We start from the raw sequence: 25,006 nt of genomic DNA, 5'->3' as shown, positions 1-25,006 counted from the left end.
TCAAGTCTGTCAGTGACTATGTGACGAACAATTTTGTCAATATCGCGCGAAAGTCTCTCAATGACAATGACAAATCTCAGCACTGAATGCTACTATGTCAGACTCAACCACGAGTATAAGCGGTTAAGTCGTCTCTGTTTTCAACGCTATCAAAGGAGGATTCAACGGCGGCTAAAATCACACCCGAAATCCTTCTGGAACTTCGTAAATGAGCAACGCAGGGAAGTCGGCTTACCCTCTTCCATGATTTTTAATGGTGAAACTGCTGGAAATCAACAAGACATTTGCAACCTGTTCTCAGCCAAATTTGCTAGTGTGTTTGTAGCCGAGCAACTATCCGCTAATATCATTACTTCCGCGGCCAGTAATGTTCCTTTGATCAACCAAACGCTCAGCATGGTCGAAGCCACTACAGATACGATTTCTAGAGCAGCATCTAAACTTAAGACTTCAACTAAGGCTGGACCCGATGGTGTTCCGTCGATTATTCTTAAAAAGAACATCACTTGTCTTTTAGATCCACTGCGCCGCATATTCCAGCTCTCTCTTTCCAGCGGCATCTTTCCGTCTTGCTGGAAGACTACGGATATGTTTCCTGTTCATAAAAAGGGAAGCAAACGCGACGTAAACAACTACCGGGGAATCACGTCGCTGAGTACTGTATCAAAACTTTTTGAATTGGTTGTCATAGAGTCCCTAAATGCGCATTGCAGGCAATATCTAAGTACAGATCAACACGGATTCATAACTGGGCGTTCCACAACTACGAACCTGCTGTGCCTAACATCTTACATCACAGACAGTTTGATTGCTCGGACCCAAACGGACGTTATCTACACAGATCTTACGGCAGCCTTCGATAAGCTGAACCACGAAATTGCGATCGCTAAGCTTGATAGGCTAGGGATCGGTGGAAATCTTTTGAGATGGTTTCGTTCATACCTCACGGAGCGCCAATTGACAGTAACTTTGGGTACTTGTCGCTCAGCAAGCTTCTGCGCAAAGTCCGGTATACCTCAGGGCAGCCATCTGGGACCATTGGTATTTCTCCTCTACTTCGACGACGTTCACCATGTTATCACAGAGCCACGATTATCGTTTGCAGACGATCTGAAAGTTTTTCTGCGCATCCGGTCACTCGCCGACTGCCGTTCTCTCCAAAATCAGATTGACATCTTTGCTGACTGGTGTAGTCTAAACCGACTGGTGGTCAACCCAGCTAAGTGTACAGTTATTACTTTCTCACGCAAGAAACAACCGATTATTTTCAACTACAAACTACTAGGCACGACTATCGAACGGGTGCGCTGCGTGAAAGACTTAGGCGTTTTTCTAGACTCAAAGCTGACATACTCACACCATATATCGTATGTCGTCGACAAAGCGTCCAGAACGCTTGGCTTAGTCTTCAAGATTACTAAGAACTTCACGGACATTTACTGCTTGAAATCGCTCTATTGCTCTCTCGTACGATCTACGTTGGAATACTGCTCTGCTGTCTGGAGCCCGAACTACAATAATGGGGCCGAGCGAATTGAATCTGTTCAACGACGTTTTCTTCGCTTCGCGCTCCGTAAGCAGCCTTGGAGATACCCACTTCGTCTTCCAAGCTACGAGAATCGCTGCCAATTGATCAATATCGAGCCCTTACGTATCCGAAGAGATGTTTTCAGAGCCTTAACCGTCGCCGATACTCTGCAAGGAAGAATTGACTGCGAAGCAATTCTGCAACAAGTGAACATTAATGTTCAACCTCGATCACTACGCAACAGTCTTATGCTGAGACTTCCACTTCTTCGAACTAATTATAGCATAGGGAGCGCTATTTACGGCTTGCAGCTAGTGTTCAACCGAGTAGCGTCGATGTTCGATTTCCACTTGACACGGAATATGCTTCGCCGAAGATTCTCTGCCTTTTTTGCTGACCGAAGGCGCTTGATACCCAACAGCTAAGTGTAAAATTTAAGACTTATAAATTTTTAGTAACTTGACAATGCTTTCCAAGTTATTTTCGTTTGTAACTGTAGTAACTGTAGTATATGTATGTCGTCTGTATAATCTGTACTTTTTTACAACACATCATTGGGACTATTTCAAGTCTGTTGATGCAACCATAACAAATAAACAAATAAAATAAACAACAGGAACAAGAAGAAGAGGCGCGCAGTGGGCAAGGTGAATCGACCAAGTAGAAGGCGACCTGCGGACCCTTCGCAGACTACGAGACTGGCGAAGTGCGGCCATGGATCGAGTAGAGTGGAGACGACTTCTTCGGACAGCAGAGGACAACAAGGCCTTAGCCTGATTGGTAAGGTAAGTAAGATGTCTCTTTTAAGCTTTAGTTGTTGACGCGTTCATCTCGATAAAATTGATAAATAGCAGATTTTTAGCGATGGGCCCAAACTTAGATCCATAGGTCAACATTAGAGCCATTTCCCCTATGTATCGAAAATACAAGTTTAATTTCATTTCCAATTGGACGCTATACGTACCCAGTATTTTCGTAGAACGTAGCTCGTCGAAGATGATGCTTCTGTTTCTAGCATCCAAGACCATTTCTGATCGTTCGCATCTACTGCAGATCTTGAATAACCTGTTGAGAAGAACAACAACAGCGGATCAGACCATTCAGATAAACACCCAAACAAAAAGATCAGAACCTACCGTTTACGCAAGGATTACAAAATGTGATACTCACTCCGACAGGGATCGTCATCATCGCCAACACACTGAAACCCACACACACACACACACACGCCGTAATCTTATCATGTAGGCAATTTATTTAACATTTATCTATGTACACCACTTCTCTTACTCTTACCGCTACATTTTGTTTCTTCTGCCTTTATCAGAGTGATTCAATTTGATTTTATACTTTCATTCCGTGATCATTTTTTGCATTTTAAAATTATAAGAAAAAAAACATTAACAAAACTACGTTTATAGAACAAAATCACCCATCTCTCTCGCACGCGCGTTCATCCGGACATCACGACGGCAACAGCCACACCCACTTCAGCCAGTTTTGAACTACTTAACCCTCCTCTCGCTTTCTCTCCTTCCCTTCTCGTACCGAAACGCTTGTTCTCAGTCCTTTCGTTTAACTACACTTTGAACAATGATCAAATAAAATTGTAAGACGAAACTATATCCTTTCATTTTACCACAGTTCTATTTTTTACAATTTAACACGCCCGGTACGTGCACTTTCTCATATCCTACTGCTACTGCTTTGATGATTCGAATGTTTATGCTGCCCCTGGTGTTTGCTGGGGGGATGTGACTGGTGGGAGAAAAGGATACTACTGCTTTTACTACTGCTACTACTACTACTACCGCTACTACTGATGCTGCTGCTGCTACTACTAATATTACTAGAACTACTACCACTGCCGGCTTGCAGCCGGGAATGCCGAACCGATTGGTGATTCGAATAACCACTATTGTTGATGCAGTTCGCTTTCGCTTGTTGCTGCTGTTTTTGCAGCAGCTTTTCTTCCTGTTTCATCGCTTCCAGCTGCCCATCCCACCACTCCTGGATGCTGTCGGCCATCTTCCGCCTTCGAAACCGCAGCGCCTCGTTGACGCACATTTCGATAAACTCCTGCTTCATCTGCAAGTCGCCCTTGATGAGGATGAGGTGCTCCAACAGTTGAGAGTAGTTACGTCCGGGCCGTCGGATGTCCTTGAACACGATCGTTCGGGTTTCGTAGTTATCCTCCCGTATTCGCTCCCGTTCGGCTTCCGTCAGTGGACGAGGGGCTTTCCGCATTGGAGGCGCTGACGGCTTAGAGAATGTCGTCGATAGGGGGAAATGGTCTCCACCGTTCAGGAGAATCCGTTCACTTCCGGTGGTGGTGATGGTGGGGGTGGTGGTGGTGGTGGTGGTGTTAGTGGTAGTAGTAGTGGCGGCGGTGGTGGTGGTGGTTATGGTGGTGACAGCAGCGATGTCCGCTTTAGAGGTTGAATTTTCGCCCTTGTTGGTGAATTTCTGCTGTTTGTGAGGTTTGATGGGTTCCGGTTCGGGAGGAGGCTCTTCGGGTGTAGCATAACTGTTGCCACCGTTGTGGCAGGTCTTCAGGATATTGGAGATTTCCAACACATCGTTCATATCATTGGACGACGACGCGCTAGTGGATGCTAAACTGATGGAACTGCTGGTACTGGTGCTGGTGCTACTACTGCTGCTGCTGCTGCTGCTTAGAGTTGAGCTAGAGCTTGAACTTGGCCCGGAAATAACAGCACTAGGCTGAGGAGCGACCACCGGATGCAGATGGTGATGGTGCGGCGGGTGGTGATGATGATGGTGATGGTAGGGCATTGAAGCAATGGGGGCGGGTTGTGCGTACTCTGGAACTGTGATGTTCATGGGATCAGGTGGGGCTGGACCAACGCCAATGCTTCCGCCTTCGTCCGGTCCCTCGATGAACTTTCGTACGTCCGCATTTAACAGATTCTCCTCTTCCTTATCGTTGGGGAACTCAAAGTCCACCACTAATCGATCTTCGTGATCGTCATCGAGTTCCGACTCCGATCCCATGCTGCTCACGGAAGAATTATCGTCATCGGAGGTGAAATCAGCCAGTGAACTCGTTTCCGACGTCACACTGGACGAAGAGCTTAAACTCAACCCGAAGCACCGTCGCTTGAAAATATAATCCTTCCTAATTGGTCCCGCTTTACGCTTTCGGCTCAGTCTTGCATTCGAGTCTGTCCTATTCTTCAACGCGCCTGCTGCAATTTCACCCCGTCCGCCTTTTGTCGGTGCGATTTCGTTCAAATCCGCTTCGTCCACCATTACCATGTTCTTGTCCTTTTTGTACGGATTGCCAAACATGTGCTGCCGCACGTTCGTCGGTTCCAGCTCCTTCAGTGGCGCCTCCTTGTTCTTCAAATACTCCTGATAGTTACCCATGTCTGCAATCGGCAGGCAGTGCCCACTGTCCTTGGTGAACACCATAATCCCACTGGTTGGCAAACGGAAGAAATTTTCCCGCATCCGGGCGATCTCATCGATCAAATCCCTCCGGGGGATGTCGAATGGATTCCGGTAGTTCTTCGTCGAAGCCGGTCGCATCACAGTCGGTACCACAATCGTGTAGTTATCGAAACTAGCTATGTCCGCGTGCACCTTGTTGAACGCATCCTTCAACATCGGGTGCGATATCAAGTCTCGCTTCAGCGGAAGGCCCGGGTTTAGTTTTACCGTCTCCAGCTGATGGTACGCCGGCTTCGGTTGCTTCAGCTGCTTGAATACCCTCAAGCACAGATTCTCCTGATCCTGTTTGGCGGTGTTCTTCATCTGTTTCAGATAGGTTGCCACTGCCGGACTCAGATAGCTGTCCAAATTCTCCGGCAGTATGTATTGCACCAACTGGTAAGGTACATTCGGTGTCGACGCCAGTGCCCGCCGCAAGAACGGACAGTAGTACTGTGGGATCGATTTTACGTAGTTGCTAAACTTGTAGATCCAATCGTTCGGTGGATTCAGGTTGTACTTGTGGAACAGATCGTTGATCAGCGGCAGAAACGTCTGATAGTTGTACGGCAGCACGTACAGATTGACAACGGTCATCGTGCTGCTCGGCTTGAGAAATCCGAAAGGCATCTCGATCCCATGCATCCCACTCGACACGATCAGCGGCCATATCTTGTTGGTTTCCTTCTTGGACAGGATCTGCAGCGTCAGCGGACTCGGTTCCAGTTCGTACTTATCGATTGGGAAGTTCCTCAGCATCACCGGTTCATCGCAGCAGGGGGTGATGATTTTGATTTTCGGATGAGCATCCCTCGGCGGCAGGTTGCTCGTTTTCGGATCCGGCCAGTACGGTTCCGGTATGGGCCAAAAGCCCACCGGAAAGGTTTTCTGCTGCGGGTGCTTCTGTACGTAGATCATGCGCTTGATCGACTGGAACTGCAGATCGGCACCACCGCCTCCGTTTTCCCCATTGTTGGCGGTGAGCAACTGGTCAAAGTGGATCACCACTCCCGGCAGGACCTTCTGTACCAGACTCTCGATGCACTGGTTCAGCACGTACTGCGAGCGGATCTTGTACGATCGGCCACCGGTTACCTGAAAATGGAGACGGATGCGGTTTAGTTAGGAATGTCTTCTGAAATACGATGAGAAGAATCGAAAACGTTGGAATTAGGGGGGGGGGTTACTTGAGTACCTTTTAGATACTTTAACTTTGAAGTTTCCGAAATGAACGGTTGTGCGATACAACAAATCAAGCTGAACATTGCATTAGGTCCTAAGTAACATTGACAGATTCTCTTCGTCGACTTTCGACCTAATGCAATGTTCAGCTTGAAATAATCTTATTTTTGTTCTCTCTAAATTCAACTGGCAGCACTGTATAAAAGAAACAGCCGAAATGAAGTAAATCTCCCACGAAAACCGATATCGTGACGGGAATCCAGAAAACTGTTATAGCTTCAAGCGCCTGTTTACCAGTATAATGGTTAAGTATTCGAACGAAACCCCGGCGATGAAGATCCTGCATCTGCGAAACTGCTTGACTGATGATGATGATAGAAGGTTGATTATGTTGGATACGCATATCGATACGATTCTCGAATTCCCGAATATTAGTAAGGGAAATCGCGGTAAGTCAATCTCGAAACTGGTCGAAGTTTGTGCCAAGCATGCTGAAGCATTGAAAGACCATGGTTACGCAGTGAAAGGATAATCCGATCCGAGCTCATCATCGTAAACGTTCTATATGAGAAGCTGGACAGAGAGACTCTAGAACACTGGGAATTGAAACTGGGCACCGGTTAGATGCCAGTCTTTAAGAAGTTCTTGGATTTCTTAAGGGAAATGGGACGCATTCTGCAGTTTCGCTAATCGCTCCCAGCAGTTAACCGTGCTCAACAAGCAACGCCAAGCATTGGACCAAAACCAGTCAGTGCCAGTTTCGTCGAGATCGTTTGTTCAGACCACCAAGCAGAACTGCCCTTGCTGCAGAGAAGAGCAAGCATGCCATATACAAGTGCAGGAAGTTCCAGAGCTTAGTGCAATCCATCGTCATCGAATTTGTGCTTCAATTGCTTGAAGTCCAAGCACCGAGTTTGCTGACTGTCCGTCCGAATAAGGATGCAAAATCCGAGGGTGCGGTTGGCAGTATCACAGCCAAATCTCGAGCGCTATTGGATTCAGGGTTCGATAGTAACATAGTTAAGGAAAAGGTAGCATCCCAGCTGAATCTGAAGCTGCATCAAGTCGATCTACCTATCAGTGGCCTCAACGATATCCAGACACGAGTTAAGTACCTACATCGTTAGCATTGTTTCGCGCGTTAATTCTTTTTCCACGTCCATTCTAGACCTCCTGGTCGTACGGAAGGTGACATCCAATCTACCAGTCACTGAAGTGGATTACCGTTCCTGGCCGCTACCACAAACGTCAAGCTAGCCGACCCATCATTCCACACCCCCGGTGAGACTGACCTAATCACCGGCAACGAGACCAGGAAGTCCAAGGAATGCTTGCGTGTGTGTCGGCGATATGCTGAACAAGATTCTCATGCGATTCCGGGCTATCGAGAACGTTAGTTGGGCTAAGTCGGTAAAGGCGCAACTACAAAGCAAGACCATGCTGGAGATGGTTTCTCGGCTTCCCTGGGCATAGAGTATATGATTTTACTTGCCACACAATTATACTAATGCAAAAATGGTACAGGCATCGAAAGCATTCAATTAATAACTGTGGAAGTGGAAGCGCATTTAGAACACTAAGTTGAGAGCACGCAATAAGCAAAAACTTGAAATGCGAGGAAGAAGAAGAAGAACAGAACGTTGGTACGACTGTTGCTGAAGCGCTGGCTGATAGAGGAACACTTTAGGAAGACACACGTACGAGAAGAAGACGGACGCTATACGGGTTGACTACCGCTCAATGACCGCAAGAAGCAGCTGGGTGAGTCGTTCTTGATTTCTTTGGCCAAGGACCGGCCAAACGAGAACAGTTCCATTTGGTGGAGATCAACGAGGACACCCGAGATGGATACAATATATACCACACCACACCGTTTTCAAAGCCACGGGTTCCACAACAAAGGTTCGCAAGATATTTGAAGCCTCGGCCAGCACATCATGAGTTTCCCTGAACGACACTGTTTGTGTTGGACCAACAGCCCAAAGCGATCTGCAGACAATCATTCTTCGGTTCTGCGCGCATCCGATGGCTGAGCAAGAACGACCGCAAGTTCCAGAAAATAGTGTGGGTGGATAAAAACGGCGTACGCAAGGTAACTGTATCACCTCGATAAGGCGCTCATCGGAAATGGTGTATTGAATACCAATATCCTTAGTGAAGGGAATTATCAACAAGCTTGGGACACTTTGGAGGATCGCTACGAAAACAAGCGGGTTCTCGTAGAAACCCACATCCGTGGCCTGTTTTCACTACGAGAGATGTCATCGGAGACCCATAAGGAGCTGAGAGGTCTGCTAACCGAAGTTACTCACCACGTCGAGAGCCTGAAGTTCCTCCAGCAGCAGATTACTGGCGTTTCGGAGCACATGATTGTGTATCAGGTCGTCTCCGCGCTCGACAAATCGACCCGCAAAGCCTGGGAAGGGATCCAGAAAAAAGGACATCTTCCCAAATACGAACCAACCATCGCTTTCCTGAAGTCCAGGTGCCAAATCCTCGAGAATTGCGAGGCGGCATTCCAGACTAGCAAATCCAGCTCGAAACAGAAGCAAGCTCTTCCACCATCGAAGATCCATCCGCAAAAGAGCCATGTAGCATCGACCAGCCCATCCCAACCGACGAACTTGTGCGAAATTTGTGGTGGTTCTCACCGCAACCACCAGTGCTCGGCCTTGTCTAACCTTACTCCTGCCCAAAATAATGAGAAGATACGAACTGCTGGAGTCTGCTTCAACTGCCTGCGCAATGGGCATCGATCCAAGGACTGCCCTTCCGACAAGTCGTGCCTGAAGAAGTCCAACGTTTCTGCAGAAGCAGTAGCAAGCCCGCCTCTGGTTCAGGCTATTCCGAATCAACCGATGTCGGTGCAGACGATTCCTGCCCCAGTGGATCCACCAGTGTCAACAACCTGTTCGTCGAATGTTGTCTTATTTCCCAAGACGGTACTGTTGCTGACCGCAGTGGTACATGTCTTGGATAAAGATAACCAGCCATATCCGTGCCGGGTCCTTTTGGACAGCAGCTCCCAAGTCAACTTTGTAACCGAAGAGATGGTTAACCGCCTTGGCCTCCCAAAGAAACCAGCCAACGTTCCGATCGTGGGAATCAACGCCCTACGGTCCCTTGCCCGAGACAAGGTGGTGGTCAGGTTCCAGTCCCGTGTATCCAATTTCCACGCAAGCCTCGAGTGTCTGGTTACCCCCAAGTTCAACAGTCCGGATAAGGTAGGCTTGCTGTTCGGTGGGGAGTTATTCTTCGATATCCTGAAACCTGGTCAGCTGAGCCTAGCCGAAGGTCTTCCACAATTGCGAGACACTTATCGGGGGTGGATCGTAGCAGGTGCCATCAATGATCAGCTCGTGTCAAACGTGTCGCTCCAATCCAACACAGCCGTTGAAGACATTGAGCCAAGGATGCACCGGTTCTGGCAAGTCGAGGAGGTGCCGGACGTTCCCAAGCTGTCGACCGTCCACTTCCTTTCAACCTACCAACGTGACGAAACTGGAAGATTCATCGTGAAACTGCCGTTCAAGAACAATCTTCTCCAATTGGATAACTGTCGCAGTCTAGCTTTGAAAAGATTCCTGATGTTGGAGAAGCGATTAATCCGAAATCCCGAGCTGCAGGCTCAGTACGTGAACTTCATCCGGGAGTACGAAGCTCTCGGCCACTGCACCGAGATCAATGAATCTGAAGATCCACCCAACAAGCAAACCTACTATTTGCCGCATCATGCAGTGTTACGTCCGTCCAGCTCGAGCACGAAATGTCGAGTCGTGTTCGATACAAAGGCAAAGTTGTCGCCATCGGAACTCTCTTACAGAACGATCTGCACCATATCGCGCTAGGGTTCCGAAAATTCAAGGTTGCCATAACCGGAGACATCTCTAAAATGTACCGTCAAATACTCGAAGCCCTGTTGGATCGCAGTTTCCTTCGAATCTTTTGGAGAAAGCACCCATCGTTACCTCTACGTGTCCTGGAACTTTGTACCGTTCCGTACGGTACAGCATCGGCACCATATCAAGCAACCAGGTGTTCGAAGAGGATGGTGAGAACTTTCCTATCGCCGCTCGCATTGTGAAAGAAGAAACGTACATGGACGATTTACTCTCCGGTGCAGACTCGGTGGAGGACGAGGCTCAACAACAGCTGAAGCAGCTCCTTCGACAAGGAGGTTTCCCCATACACAAGTGGTGCTCAAATTCACCGGAATTCCTAGAGCATATTCCGGTGGAGGATCAAGAAAAAAGGATCATGTTGGAAGAGCATGGAGTGAATGAACCCATCAAAGTGCTTGGTTTACTCTGGGATCCCTCTGCAGACTCGATACTCATAGCCTATCGTCCAAATCCAACATTGCATCCGCAACGGCCCACGAAAAGAACGATGTACTCCGAGATCGCCAAGTTTTTTGACCCCTTGGGACTGGTTTCACCGGTCATTGTTTTGTTTTGGCTCGGCGAAGCTTCGCCTGCTCACCAGCAAATCGAAACTGGCTCCCCTAAAAGAGCTGTCCATCCCACGAAAGGAACTGTGCGCCGCTCTCCTACTAACCCGGTTGGTACAGAAGGTGTTACCAGCCCTGGATATGACTTTCCGTGGCATAGTCCTGTGATGCGACAGTACGGTAGTCCTCCTCCTTCTTGGATTAAGAAACCTCTCAACCAGCTACAGTTGTTTGTACGGAATCGAATCACAATTATACAAGAGCACACCAGTAAGTACCGGTGGGAGTATGTCCGGTCCCAACAGAACCCAGCAGACATCGTATCCCGAGGTCAACTAGTTGAATCCCTGAAGCACAACAGCCTTTGGGGGAATGGGCCCGAATTCCTGCTGAGTACTTTGGGGGAATGGTCCCGAATTCGAGCTGAGTACTACGTAGATGCCCCTGAAGACGTTCCCGACGAGAAGCTACCGGATCTTAAGGCCTTGTGAGTTGGGCCAGATGTGAGTATGGACTTCCTATCTTTTCTTCGAAAGTTCAGTAACTTCCGCAAAATCCAACGAGTGGTGGGCTATGTCCTGCGATTCACTGCCAATTGTCGGAAAAAGGACCCGACCAATCGAGAGATAAAGCCCCATCTGATAGTCCGTGAGCTACGCCGCTCATCTGAAGTCATCATGCAAGTTTTGCAGAAGGCACATTTCTCCGACGAGATTAAGCTAATTCTGGCAAACAAGCCCTACAAGAGACTCGGAGGTCTTCGTCCAATTTACCACGACGGACTGCTTCGAGTAGGTGGTCGGTTGGACCGCTCCCAATTACCATTCGAAAGTCGCCATCCAATCATTCTGCCAGATAAGGATCCGGCAGTACTACTAATTCAACAAATGCACGTCGAGCTCCTTCACGTCGGGCAAACGGGCCTGATGAACGCCATGAGACAACGTTATTGGTTGCTGAACGCAATATCCACCATCCGATTTATCACACGCTGGTGCGTGAGATGCTTCCGGACTAATCCTACCACTCCCAACCAATTGGTGGGAAACCTGCCAGTATCGAGAGTAGTGCCGTCGCCCCCCTTCGCTGTTACCGGCGTGGATTACGCCGGGCCTTTCTGGACCAACCAAGACACACGTCGTCCAACTTTGGTGAAGTCGTACGTGGCCGTTTATGTTTGCATGGCAACCAAAGTGGACCATTTGGAGGGCGTCTCCGATTTGAGTACCGATGCCTTCATGGCGTCCCTTCGACGATTTATCCCTCGCCGTGGAATGGTCCAAGAAATCCATTCGGACAACGCAATTGAGTGGAATTTCATTCCACCCGACGCACCCGATTTCGGTGGTTTGTGGGAGGCAGCCGTGAAGTCGGCCAAAACCCATTTGAAGCGGGTAGTCGGCAATACGACTTTAACGTTCGAGGAATTGTGTACGATTCTGTCAGAAATCGAGGCCGTCTTGAACTCCCGACCATTGTTCGCAATTTCCAACGACCCGGCGGACCCGCTGGTGATAACTTCAGCGCATTATTTGATTGGACGACCGCTGATCGCCCCAGCTGAACCATCCCTTGAGAACGTCAATACATCCCGCTTGACACGGTGGCAACATCTCCAACTTATGCGCGAGCAATTCTGGCGTACCTGGAGCCGGGATTATTTGAATACCCTGCAGCCTCGGAAGAAAAATCGACAAGAGAAGCCGAACATTCGGGAAGACATGATCGTGTTGCTTCACGATCGTAACCAACCACCACTCAACTGGAAGTTAGGTCGCATCGTAGCCGTAGATGTCTTCGTGAATGGAACCACGTATCGACGTCCCATTAATAAGGTGTCCATTCTGCCCATCGAGGATAATGATCCCCGTCAAACCCTCCGACTTCCAAAAGGTGTAGAGATCTCTCAACCGGGGGGAGGATGTTCCGCCTACCGCCGAAAGAGAGGAGAAAACGTCGACCAATCAGCAACGAGTAAACGGTCGGTGCCGTTCTATAAAAATCCCCGCAGTAGCGTGCTTAAGTTAAGTTACCTTTGGACCGGCCATGAGCAAGCATCAGCAGCAGAAGAAAGCAAACCGTTGTTAAGAAAAGAAGTAGAGAATAAACGTAGTTACTAGCGTAGCCGTCGCTGTTTGAATAATTACCCAGCACAAATCCCTGGTTCAGAGCAAGCGTTGAACTCCACTCCCAGCTCTTTTCAGAGCTCAAAGAGTTTGATTTAGATCGACGTTTGCCTCCTCCACCAATCATTGCCGATACAGTCCACTGCCGAAAGGGAAAGTGCCTTTCCAGACCGAACAGGAATCAACAACACGATAAGGACACTGGGCCTCATTTTGAACCCGCTTGAGAATTATTTTGCATGCTTCGTCCAGCCTCGGTTCGACCTCGGTTGCCTATTTGATCCCCTGGGGTTCCTGGGGCCGGTAATAACAGCAGCCAAGTTGGTGATGCAGAATATATGGTGTCTTGGCTTAAACTGGGACGAAGACAACAAATCTGGCAACTTTGCCAGAATCCAAGCGACAGATACCGTAGCGCTGCGCTTGAGTGAAGGTGGAAGCAACGCATAGAAAAATGAGCAAATACACAAACCCTTTGTCTAAGGATGTAATCTTTGCTATAAAATTCGTTGATTTCTTGTCTTCGACTGGGATGAAGAGCTACCGGAATGATTGCTGCAGGAGTGGACTACGTTTAGACAACAATTGCCTGTCGTCAACACAGCCCTATGGGGTTGTACGCAATGATAACGTAGGACTATGTAGTCTTATATAATAAATCTTATTTGTTAACTGCGGCAGGAGCTTGTATTTTGGGTAGGAATAGGAATTATAGCGGGGTTCTCTCTGTTTATACTCGTTAGTATTCTGCTGATGCCAACGACCGAAAACCACCACACACGGTGATTGGAACTGAATCCGATCAGCGGTTGAGATCGCCTTGATAGCTAGCTGGTTGTGGGAAGCCTTTCGTTGTGTATTGGAGAACACCACCACTCACCACGCGGTGATTGAATAAAAATCGTTTGATGAGACTGGATGGAATTCAACTTTGAAATCTGTGATAGGGAAATCGCTTGTCGCAGGCAAACGGTGATAACTTTAATTATCATTGCTACAGTTACACAATCGTGCAATTTTCAATAGTGACATTTTGAAAAATGATAGTCTTAAATTTAACATATGCGTCGGCATATTTCTGATCGATTGGTGATAGAATTATTGATATTGGTCCAGAGGAAGCTGAGTTATTAACGTTCAAAATCTTTCATTATTATGTTACATGTTCCATTTTCGGTTTTCACAAACCCCCTTATTCTGCGAGTCACGTGACTCTCTGTCACCGGTGAGGTGACAATTGTCACCTCGTGTGAGGTGACTCTCCGTGCAAATCAAATGGAGAGTCACCTCACACGAGGTGACAATTCTCACCTCACCGGTGACAGAGAGTCACGTGACTCGCAGAATAAGGGGGAACGTGTACCCCCATATAGAAATCAAAGACGTAGTCCTACGTCAAAATAAGGAGAATTTCAAAGGAATTCCTGGATAGTAATTACGTGGTGAGATCCAAAAGAATTTTCTGAAAAATTAAAGGAGGACTTCTTAATAATTATGAATAGAATTTAATGAAATTCCTGGGAGTAATACCGGAACGAGACCGACGGCGAGCGCTGCGACTTCCGGATCCATTGCTTCAACCGCAGGCGCTACTGCGGCGGAAATCGAAGCGTGGGACACCGGAGATCAGCAAGCGCATTCCTCGATTGGGCTACTTCTGGAAGACAGTCAATTGCATCTTATCAAGAAGTCAAAAACGGCGAAGCAAACCTGAGAGGCTCTCCGGGACCACTACGTGAAGGCAACGCTAACTTCCAAAGTGTCATTGGTGAAACAACTATGCGACAAGCGGTGTGCTGATGGCGAGGACATCGGACAGCACGTGTGCGCGATGGCATTGGACAGTAATTTACAGGTGACAATGGTGCTATGAAGCTTACCCGAATACTTCAACACACTCACGACGGCGTTGGAGACTAGGTAAAACGGCGACTTGAGTCTCGAGTTGATCAAGTCCAAGATAACGGACGACTGCCGGCTCTGATTGAAAATCGCAGCGACAAGGTGAAATCGAGTGAGCGGCACGAAAAGCGCCGTAGTCAAGACTCCTGCGTCGCAGGATTTTACTTTCTTGGCGTTGCATGAGGCGAGTGGACGTGATGCGTTGGTCATCGACTCTGGCGCGACGTCCCACATGTGCGTCGATGCGTACAGTTTCATCGAGCTGGATAAAAGCATGAAGCAGGGCGTCTTTCTGGCGGATGGCAAAAAGATAACCACGGAAGGAGTTGGTTCGTGCAGGATGATCTGGGGTCTCCAGAGGGTGACCGCAGCACTGTTCTCCTCTCGGATGTAATGTACGTCCCGCAGTTCGAGACCAACCTCATATCGGTGCATAAACTTGCAGCCAAGGGAGCCAAGTTCGTGTTCGACGCGGATGGGTGCCGTATACTTAAGGACGACAAGGTGATAGCAGACACAACCACTTCAGGGGGACTGTACAAACTGCGGACTGAACATGCTGCGCTGCAGATGAGTGAGTCCAACAACAATCCAGAGTGTTTGCACACTTGGCATCGTATCCTTGGACATCGTGAGCCAGATGCGATTCGTGATTTGGAGACGAAAGGACTAGCATCGGGAATCCACATCGAAGATTGCAGGTGTTACGTTACTTGCGAGTGTTGCCTGGAAGGGAAACTGGCCCGTCTACCATTTCCAAAGAAGTCCAAGAAGAAGTCGAAGCAGCCGCTGGACGCCGACCCCAGGGGTCTTCGTTACTTCCTAACGATGATTGATGACGAGTATGGAATTATGATTTTGAGTAATATTCAAGGGAACTCAAAGGCAAATCGGAAGGGATTTTAAGAAACACTCCAAGGGTATCCGGAAGGGGATTCAAAGTGAATTAACCATGAGATAAACTTAATGATGATCTGACTACAATCCTGAAACTAAACCTAACGAGCACGTACGGCTGAATTAATCAAATGGTAAGTCTAAGGAGAACTGTAACGAAATATGGACAATAATTTTAAGAAAATCTTATTCTTAATAAGTGTCGTAGCCCTAACCTCAAACTACCTGTTCGAAAACTCTCAAATCGTAAAAAGTTATTGCTTTAAATCGATACAAATAAGTGAAACTAGAAGACCCTATGCATTTTGGGGCCGATTTGAATATAGTTATGGCCTTTCATGGCTATTTAAAAGTTGTTAAACAGGTAAAAAGCGAGGTTACGAGACGCCACTGTTTTTAATCTAGCTAAACAAAACTTTGTAGAAGTTTAAGCTAGTTTGAAGATAGTTTCCAGAGAATTCCTAAAGGAATTTATAAGAATTTTGAAGAAGTATCGAAAAGTTGAGGAGGATTCGGCTGGAAATTTTGAGCTTATTTCCAAAGAAACTCGGAGTAGTCTTCCAGAAGATTCTAAAGAAATTTCGAAAATTGCAAATGATGTAAAAATGTGATTTGTTTCCAAGTCTATCAACGCTTGGGAAATAGAATACGTTGAAGGTGTATATGAACCACTCGTAGTACCTCATGTATTACGATAATCATTCATACGTCGTGCTTGTGAAATGCATTACTCATGTCTATGGAGTTCGTAAGTATCTTATGAAATCAGAATTGTCCGGATTCATAAGTCATGTCTTATGGAATTCTTAAGACTTTTTTAGGGAACTCCTAAAGTGCTCTGCATAAAATTCCAACTTTTATGGACAAAATCTCTGGACGCTAGTAGGACAAAACCATAAGACTATTCAGAGGAATCCTGCTTGAAATGATCCTAAGGAAATCCTTGAGAAATAGGTATCCTGAGATAAGTTTCAAAGAAATAATTTAGTTGAATGTTCGATTCCACACACAGAAATGTAAGATCCAAGATTAACAAAAATTGTCAATATTCTGAGACTTCAGTTGAGAACAAATTTCAAGATCCTGGTCTTCAAGAAAACTTGTCAAGATTATGGGGCTGGATTCATAATTGTAAGATAAATATTTGATACATCGAATTCGCAATTTTCCGCAATTCCAACTATGTTAGTCATTGTGATGATGGCTCTGTAACCAGGCATGGAAAAACATTTACATTCATTTCATGCAATCATTTACATTCATTTGCCTTTAACTTTTTTCATCAACAGCAATCCGCAAAATGATGTATAGAGCTTTAGTATGTTTTGTTATTAGCTACAAATTTTGCCCATGACTCAAATCTGTATCTCTTATGCATCACGAATTAGAGCGAGCAGAACTTGTTACTGTTTTTCAGTGAATGTAAAATACATTCACTGAAAAACAGTAGTGGCTTCTGTTCGCTCTGGTTCGTCATACATAAGAGATAAGGATTTGAGTTGCTGACAAAAGTTGTAGCTAATAACAAAACCTACAAAAGCTCCATACATCATTTTGTGGAATTCTGTTGATGAAAAAAGTTAGGGGCAAATGAATGTAAATGAATGCACGAAATGAATGCAAATGATTTTCCATGCCTGTCTGTAACTCCTAATCCTGGAAACCCGGAACGCGCCGTAGAAAGCCACATGGAAACCCCCAATCCGTCTCAGTCCTGCCATCAGCAGCCTTCGTTCATCAAAGTCGTTCCGGACCTGCTGTCGGATGCGGAGAGGGGGTCTTCCAACCCACTGACTATGGCGAGTATCCAATGAGACTTGATGATGGTCAGTTATTGCCTGATGTATCTGTGATTTCCAGGGAGAGCAGTCGTTCGATTCCTTGCCGCAAGCAGGACGTCGTGATCTTCTACCAAAACGCCGGTGGAATGAATTCTGATGTTGAAGAGTACCGCCTAGCTGTATCGGATCGTTGCTACGATATTATTGTCCTGTGCGAAACGTGGCTCGATTATCGAACGCTTTCCAGTCAAGTCTTCGGTCCTGACTACGAGGTCTTTCGTTGCGAACGGAATCCTAACAACAGCCGTAAATCTACTGGTGGAGGTGTCCTTGTAGCTGTCCGTAGCGGGTTGGAGGCAAAGGCCATCGAGAACGATTCATGGAACTATGTGGAGCAGGTTTGGACAGCCATCAATCTGGGTGATCGCACACTATTTCTATGCGCTCTGTACATTCCACCCGATCGAGTCCGCGACAATGAACTCATCGATACTCACTGTTGGTCAGTTTTCACAGTTGTCGAAAGTTCCACTCCAGTTGATGAGATATTCATTTTTGGTGACTTCAATCTGCCAGGCGTTTCGTGGAGTCCATCTCATAGCGGATTCCTGTATCCAGATCCTGATAGCTCTACATTTCACGCAGGAGCTATTAGCCTTCTCGACAACTACAGCGCAGCGACGCTTTCTCAAATTAACCATGTAGTTAACGAAAATGGTCGTAGTTTGGACCTCTGCTTCGTGAGCACACAGGACAGGGCTCCTTGTGCACTAACTAAGCTAGTTCCACATCACCCTCCTCTAATTGTCAGCGTTGAGGACAAACTCGTGCGTGATTTCGGCGACTATACTGCTACGGTTTCTTATGACTTCCGTAAAGCTGACCACCGTAGCATCATAGATGTGTTGTCTAGCAGAACATCCTTGATCCAGATGACGTTGAGGCTGCAGCGCAAACCTTTTCACATGTCTTGGCATATGTCATTGACAGACACGTCCCGAAAAGAACCCACCACAAAGTGTCTCACCCTCCCTGGCAGACGAGAGAGCTACGTAGGTTGAAGTCAATCAAGAAAGCAGCATTGAAAAGATTTACGAAGTATCGCACGCTTCCTCTGAAACTACATTATGTGAGGCTGAATCACATGTACCAGCGAGTCAGTCGTGAATGCTTTTCAAGTTTCCAGCGAGGCATCCAGGGCAAACTTAAGCTACACCCGAAATCCTTTTGGAACTACGTGAACGAGCAACGCAGGGAATCCGGCCTCCCATCGTCTATGGAATTCAACGGAGAAGTTGCTGCCACTGTTCAGGATATATGCCACCTTTTTTTCCGAAAAGTTTGCCAGTGTATTCACTAATGAGACACTAACTGACGACCATATTAACCTGGCTGTCAGGAACGTTCCAGTAAACGATCAAACGCTGGGTGCAATTGATGTTAATGCAGAAATGATTTCTAAGGCCGCGACTCTGCATCCTTCAATCCTGGACCTGATGGAGTTCCATCTGTATTTTTGAAGAGACATATTGCTAGCTTGTTAATTCCGCTTCTTCGCCTGTTCCGAATGTCTCTCTCAGGTGGCATTTTTCCATCTTGCTGGAAATTTGCGCACATGTTTCCCGTCCACAAAAAAGGAAGGAAACGAGCTGTGGATAACTATCGAGGAATTATATCGTTAAGTGCCGTTTCGAAGCTATTCGAGCTAGTGATTATGGAACCGTTGCTGTTCCATTGCAAGCAGTACTTGAGTGCTGATCAACATGGGTTTACTGTCGGCCGCTCTACAACTACCAATCAGCTGTGTCTCACATCGTATATAACCGAAAGCATGTCGGATCGGGTTCAAACGGACGTTATTTATTCAGACCTATCCGCAGCATTCGACAAGTTGAACCATGCTATTGCGATTGCTAAACTCGGCAGACTCGGTGTATGCGGTAATCTTCTGAGTTGGTTTCGATCATATCTTACCGGTCGGCAAATAAAAGTTACCATAGGAGATTGCAGATCAGCTAGCTTCTTCGCCACATCAGGTATACCTCCGGGAAGCCACATGGGACCGGTAATTTTTATACTGTACTTCAACGACGTGCATCTGGTCATCGAAGCTCTTCGGTTATCATATGCAGATGACCTCAAAATCTTCCTACGAATCTGCTCCATTGCTAACTGCCACTTTCTTCAACGTCAACTGAATGTATTCGCTAGTTGGTGCAGGTTAAACAGAATGGTAGTGAACCCAGCCAAATGCTCCGCTATTACGTTCTCACGAAAACAACAACCGATAATATTTAGCTACGACCTGCTTGGCTCGACAATCGAACGCGTGAATCAGGTGAAAGACTTGGGTGTGATCTTGGATTCGCAGCTTTCATTCAAGCAACACATTGCATATGTTGTTGATAAGGCGTCAAGAACTTTAGGGTTCATTTTTAGGATAGCTAAAAACTTCACTGATATCTACTGTCTAAAATCTCTCTATTGTTCGCTTGTTCGATCGACGCTTGAGTATTGTTCAGCGGTTTGGAACCCAAACTACAACAACGGTGCCGAGAGAATTGAATCTGTTCAACGTCGCTTTCTTCGTTTTGCGTTGCGTAGATTGCCTTGGAATGATCCGTTTCGATTACCCAGTTACGAAAGCCGTTGTCAACTTATCGACCTAGAACTTCTCCGGACTAGAAGAGACACAAGCAGAGCCCTAACCGTGGCCGATATCCTACAAGGAAGGACAGATTGTGAGGCTATCCTGAGGCAAATTGACCTGAATGTTCAACCCCGACCGCTTCGTAATAAACTTATGCTAAGACTGCTTCTACGTCGCACAAATTATGGAGCGTACGGTGCGATTTGCGGACTGCAGAGAACATTCAACAGAGTTGCATCTGTTTTCGACTTTCATCTCTCCCGTGATGCGCTTCGTCGAAAGTTTTCTTCTGTTTTTCGCCGGCAGGAGTTAAGATATTGACTATAAGATATACGTTTTTTAATTTTTTTTATGTTATGACCATGCTTGAATGTATTTTATTTTTAGCGGAGCCTCCACAGACAGAGTGCCTGGCGTTATGCAGTTATTGATCGAGTGGGATGCAGATGACTTGTATGCACAGCATAGGACAACCAGGACCTGAATGGTAAGTTGAGGACGACATGAGGAGCGAATTTATCCAGCGGCGAATTGTACGTTTGACGTGGATTCAACGAATTATAGCCCATCAAGTCATATAAAATCACTTTGAGCTTGAAAATTACAAAAGCTTCCAGCGATTGGCGCCCTCCAACGGCGATGTCCGGTGATCAGATAACCAGAATCATTGGAAGTGTTCTTCCACTGACTTTCAATGGACATGGATGAGGTGCATCGTTTTCGATATGAAATTACAAAACTGGTCACAACTTACCTCACACATCTTCTCGATCATCGATTCATCATGCGGGACCTTCCCGTCCACTCGTTCGTCCGCCCGGTTCCCACTCATCCGCAGCACCAGCGAAAACAACCGTTGATCCCACCGGAACGGTTCCTTCGTGAGCTTAGTGCCGGGGATTTGAGCATGCAGCGGTAGGATGATCTCCTGATGTACGCCATTCCTAAACGAATACTTTCCGCCGTCGGTCAGCACGATGATGACCGACGGTTCCAAATAGAACGGACACCGACCCTGTCCGTACGTATCGATGCCACTTTGCATCCGGTTCAGATTTAGCAAATCGAACGCATTCTTCAACGCTTCACCCATCGAGGTGAGCCCATTACTCTGCAGGTTCTTCAACTCGTTCATAAACGTCGCGTGATTCTCCTTCCAACCGGCTTTCACATTGTTCGGTGGATCCTCGAACGTCAGCAGCATGTACCGATCGCCCATGCAGTCCTGTGACCTCTGTCGGTACTTGAGAAACGTCTCCACCGCGCCCTTTGCAATGTCCAGATAGCTCTTCTGGACGCCATTGACGTGCGCTTTCTGGCACATGGACGCCGACGTGTCCACCAAGAACAGGATGATGGTCATTTCACGACGTCGCTCGTGCTACTAGCCCTGGCGGTATTGCTGCTAATGCAAATGCTTCTATTGTTTCTGTTGTCGTTATTCTAATTATTGTTGTTGCTGCTGTTGTAGTAGAAGGCACAGCGCAGGATAACTGTAAAATCATTCCTTCCGCACGATACAAGATCCGTCACGGTTGCCAATTCCGGTGCTACTGCTGCCGATTGCGGACATGTAACCAAGATCGGTTAGCTGGCTTGCTGGATATTTTTGGCAAAGCTTGACCCGGTAGGCAATAATCTGGAAATAAACAGTTAAGAAATGCCATCAATGAACGTCCGACCAAGAATGGTATGAATTGTTAGAAGCAACCTGAAAACGATCACGGCGCAATCGACAGGCATATTGAAATTAGCGTGCCACGAATGAAGAAGAAATGTGTAAAACAATAAACATCAACATATCTCCCTCCAGCAGCGCTCCAAAACGGGAGAACGAACGAAATTAGTCGCGCTGCGCTTCCACCGACCAACCGTAATTCACCTATACCATACAACGTCTACATTGACCATATACGCACTAAGTACCATTCACCATCGGAGGAGATACTTTACTACTATAAGCTCGCTGTGCCTGCCTGCTGCAATTTGACAGACAAACTTTCATTCTTTATCACTCTGGCATTTTTCAACCGCTCCTCATTTTTTATCATTTCCCTTCTTCACACTCTCTTCTACATCTTGCTTTTGCCTTCGGTACACGTGTTGCTCCACTTCTTCTCTTTACATCTAGTCAAACTTCTTTCTGCAAGCGAACAGCTCAGCAGTGTGCAGAAGGTGCAAGAACCCACCGATGACGATGACACGCTGCTGTCCCAATTCAATTACATAAGGTTGCAAAGCAATTAGCATTAGCTATTCAGCGTCCCCTGTATAGTAAAGCTTCGTATCGTTCCATGCAAAATTATCCAATTGAAAAAAAAAAGTTGCAACCAAATCGTCATCCCTATCAAAGGTACAACATATCAGCAGCTCTCGATACTCTTCTCTGCTCAGGTTGCCATCCCCTTTTATATTCTTTCGTATTTATGAACAACACTTGGCCTGCTGCAATCGTGTCTCCTCTCTCATTACTCATTTACGCTTTTTTTCCCCTGCTCAGTGCTTAGTTTGAACCGTTCAAACCCATAGATACACGTCAGTGCAGTGTTGTGCCGATTCACACGAGTTTGTTTACATTTTCATTCTCTTTCATAGCAGTTCAACACGCCCGAAAGAGAAACTAAGGTGGTGTGGGTATTTGAATCGCCGTTTCGCCGCTATCCTGAAAGTCATTCGAAATGCTCTTAGTAGACTTCCAAGTTATCCTAGAAGTGCTGTGAACAGCTGGAAGTGCTTTGAATAGTCTCCCTAACCACGAGGTTTTCCGTTGTTTTGAGATGCAAAAAATGAGTTTTTGACAAAAGTGCTGGAACAAAAGATGTTTCATGTACAATGTACAATCAATGAAGAAAACCAAATTCCCTGATATTCCCGGATTTTCCACTAATTGGGTTGTTTAGGGGTATTGAGGTAAATACATATTCATTATCTGCATTAAAAATGGAACCGAAATCCAAAATTTCATCAATTTTGGTACACTGGAACTATTTTAAATAAGTACGATTACATTAGCAAAAATCACCATCTTAGCGCCCCTTGGTGGGACTTTGTATGGAAGCGAACTGTCACGAATAGATTTAGTGTCAACGATCAAAAATTTAAATATTGATTTAAAAATCGAGATGAATGTCTACAGGATCGATAAAAATATCGTTGTGCTCAGAAAACAAAGCTGATGATGTATAAAAATCGGTATATTTTTCGAAGTTAAACAACCCAATTAAAAAAAATCCAGGTGTGGTTCCTACCCGGTTTTGGCAATCCTATCAGCTATTACTTTCCTCAGTTACTAGTGCTTTCTGGACATTTTTTCATGAAATACCACATAGACCTCTAACCCATGAAGAGTGATCCTATACAAGTTGAATAAAGCGCTCGATCAAGGGGTAATCAACTCTGCACACTGTGCCGAAACACAGCATGGCAACAACAAGGTCTGGCGTCTTACGAGCTGTCCGAAGGGAGTGAAGCCTCTGAAATCGAAATGGGAGTTTCAGCTGAAGGACGATTCGACCGGCAATGCGGTCAAACATAAGGCGAGACTGGTGGTGAAAGGATTCCTGCAGAAGGCTGGAGTCGATTACGAGGAGACATTCGCTCCTGTTGCAAAACTGGCCACCATCAGGACGGTTCTCGCGATCGGAGTGCAACAGTGTTTCCACTTCCATCAAATGGACGTCAAGACGGCGTTTTTGCACGGCGACCTGAAAGAGGAATTGTACATGGCGGTTACCGGCGGTGTTGCAGCGTCCCCTAATACAGTGTGTCGCTTACTCAAGTCCCTGTACGGCCTCAAGCAATCCCCAAGGTGCTGGAACGAAAAGTTCAACGATCGGTTGCTGAGTTTGGGATTTCGTCGATCGCTGCACGACTACTGCCTCTACGTGCGGGTGATACCAGGAGACGAAATTTATATCATTCTGTATGTGGACGATTTGCTCATCGCTGGGAGGAAGATTGAAACGATTGTGAATCTGAAGAAAGCCCTGAGTTCGACGTTCAAGATGACGGACTGCGGTGAGATCAGTCATTTCCTAGGTATGAAACTAGAAAACGACCGTGCGACGAATTCCATGAAACTCTCTCAAGAAACGAATATCGAAAAAATATTGATACGCTTTAAGATGACGGATTGTAACCCGACCAAGCCGCCTATGGAGAAGAACCTGGTTGTTTCCCGTGATGGTGAGTCAACCCAAGAACCGTACCGTGAGCTGCTGGGCACAATTATGTACGTAATGCTGTGCACCTGATTTGTGTTTCCCTGTCGGATTTCTGGGCCGTTACCAACAGAACCCAACAGTTAACCATTGGCAATGCCTCAAGCGTATAGTACGGTATTTGAAAGGGACGAAAACGAAGCACCTGAAGTTTGTACGTGACGAATCAGCGGAAGCGTTGGTCGGATATGCTGACGCCGACTGGGCTTCGGATGCGGAAGACAGGAAGTCAGTCAGCGGCCACCTGTTCACGGTATTTGGTAATCCTGTATCGTGGTCGAGCAAAAATCAGGTTACCGTTGCTACATCCTCGAGTGAAGCGGAGTTCTGCTGTTTCGGAAGCGATCTGGTTGTCCGGAGTGATGGAAGATCTTCAATTCAAGCAGCCTGCGGATCCGGTCGTAATATTTGAGGACAATCAAGGAGCGATAGGTATGGCGAAGAATTGTGAAAGCAAGAGAAGCAAGCATATATATATATAAAGCACCACTTCATCCGGGACCACATTGCGAATGGACGTGTAGCGGTGAAGTATACTACTGGCGGATTTGTTTACCAAACCGGTGGAGGCGGTGCGCATGGAGAAGCTGTGCCAAGGCCTTGGAATGGCCGATTCAGAGGGGGTGTTGGCGTAGTAGGCAATCAGCCGTCGCTTTCCCCTGTTACGTTGTTGGGAAGCCCTCCCTGGCAACGACCCGTTACCTGTTTGTGAAAATTAATAACTGTTCATTCCACAATCACACTTCGTGTAGTACAGACGTTTAAATAAACTTTTCTCCGTTTTTCCTGTTAAACCGTATGCTTCGTTTGGAGTCTC

At 46.6% G+C, this 25,006-nt stretch overlaps 2 protein-coding genes across 2 annotated transcripts in view; both read right to left on the bottom strand.

Annotated features, from left to right (window-relative positions):
• LOC135699133 (heat shock protein beta-1) overlaps window positions 1-25,006 on the bottom strand; it is a 560,186-nt gene that overhangs the window by 65,176 nt on the left and 470,004 nt on the right. The gene's annotated exons all lie outside the window — the stretch shown is intronic.
• IntS6 (integrator complex subunit 6) overlaps window positions 2,761-25,006 on the bottom strand; it is a 36,710-nt gene continuing 14,464 nt past the window's right edge. The window contains exons 2-3 of the mRNA XM_065219286.1: window positions 20,724-21,608; window positions 2,761-6,076 (exon numbers count right to left, since the gene is read on the bottom strand). Coding sequence (XP_065075358.1) covers window positions 3,215-6,076; window positions 20,724-21,332 — 3,471 coding nt within the window. The 5' untranslated portion in view covers window positions 21,333-21,608 and the 3' untranslated portion in view covers window positions 2,761-3,214. The remainder of the gene's footprint in view (window positions 6,077-20,723; window positions 21,609-25,006) is intronic.

The sequence above is a fragment of the Ochlerotatus camptorhynchus genome, unplaced genomic scaffold (genome assembly GCF_037179485.1).
Source record: "Ochlerotatus camptorhynchus isolate MF236.1 unplaced genomic scaffold, CSIRO-AGI_Acam_v1.1 ptg000102l, whole genome shotgun sequence".
NCBI lineage: Eukaryota > Metazoa > Arthropoda > Insecta > Diptera > Culicidae > Ochlerotatus > Ochlerotatus camptorhynchus.
The sequence above is the reverse complement of the archived record's forward strand: the minus strand, read 5'-3'. Positions and strand labels throughout refer to the sequence as shown.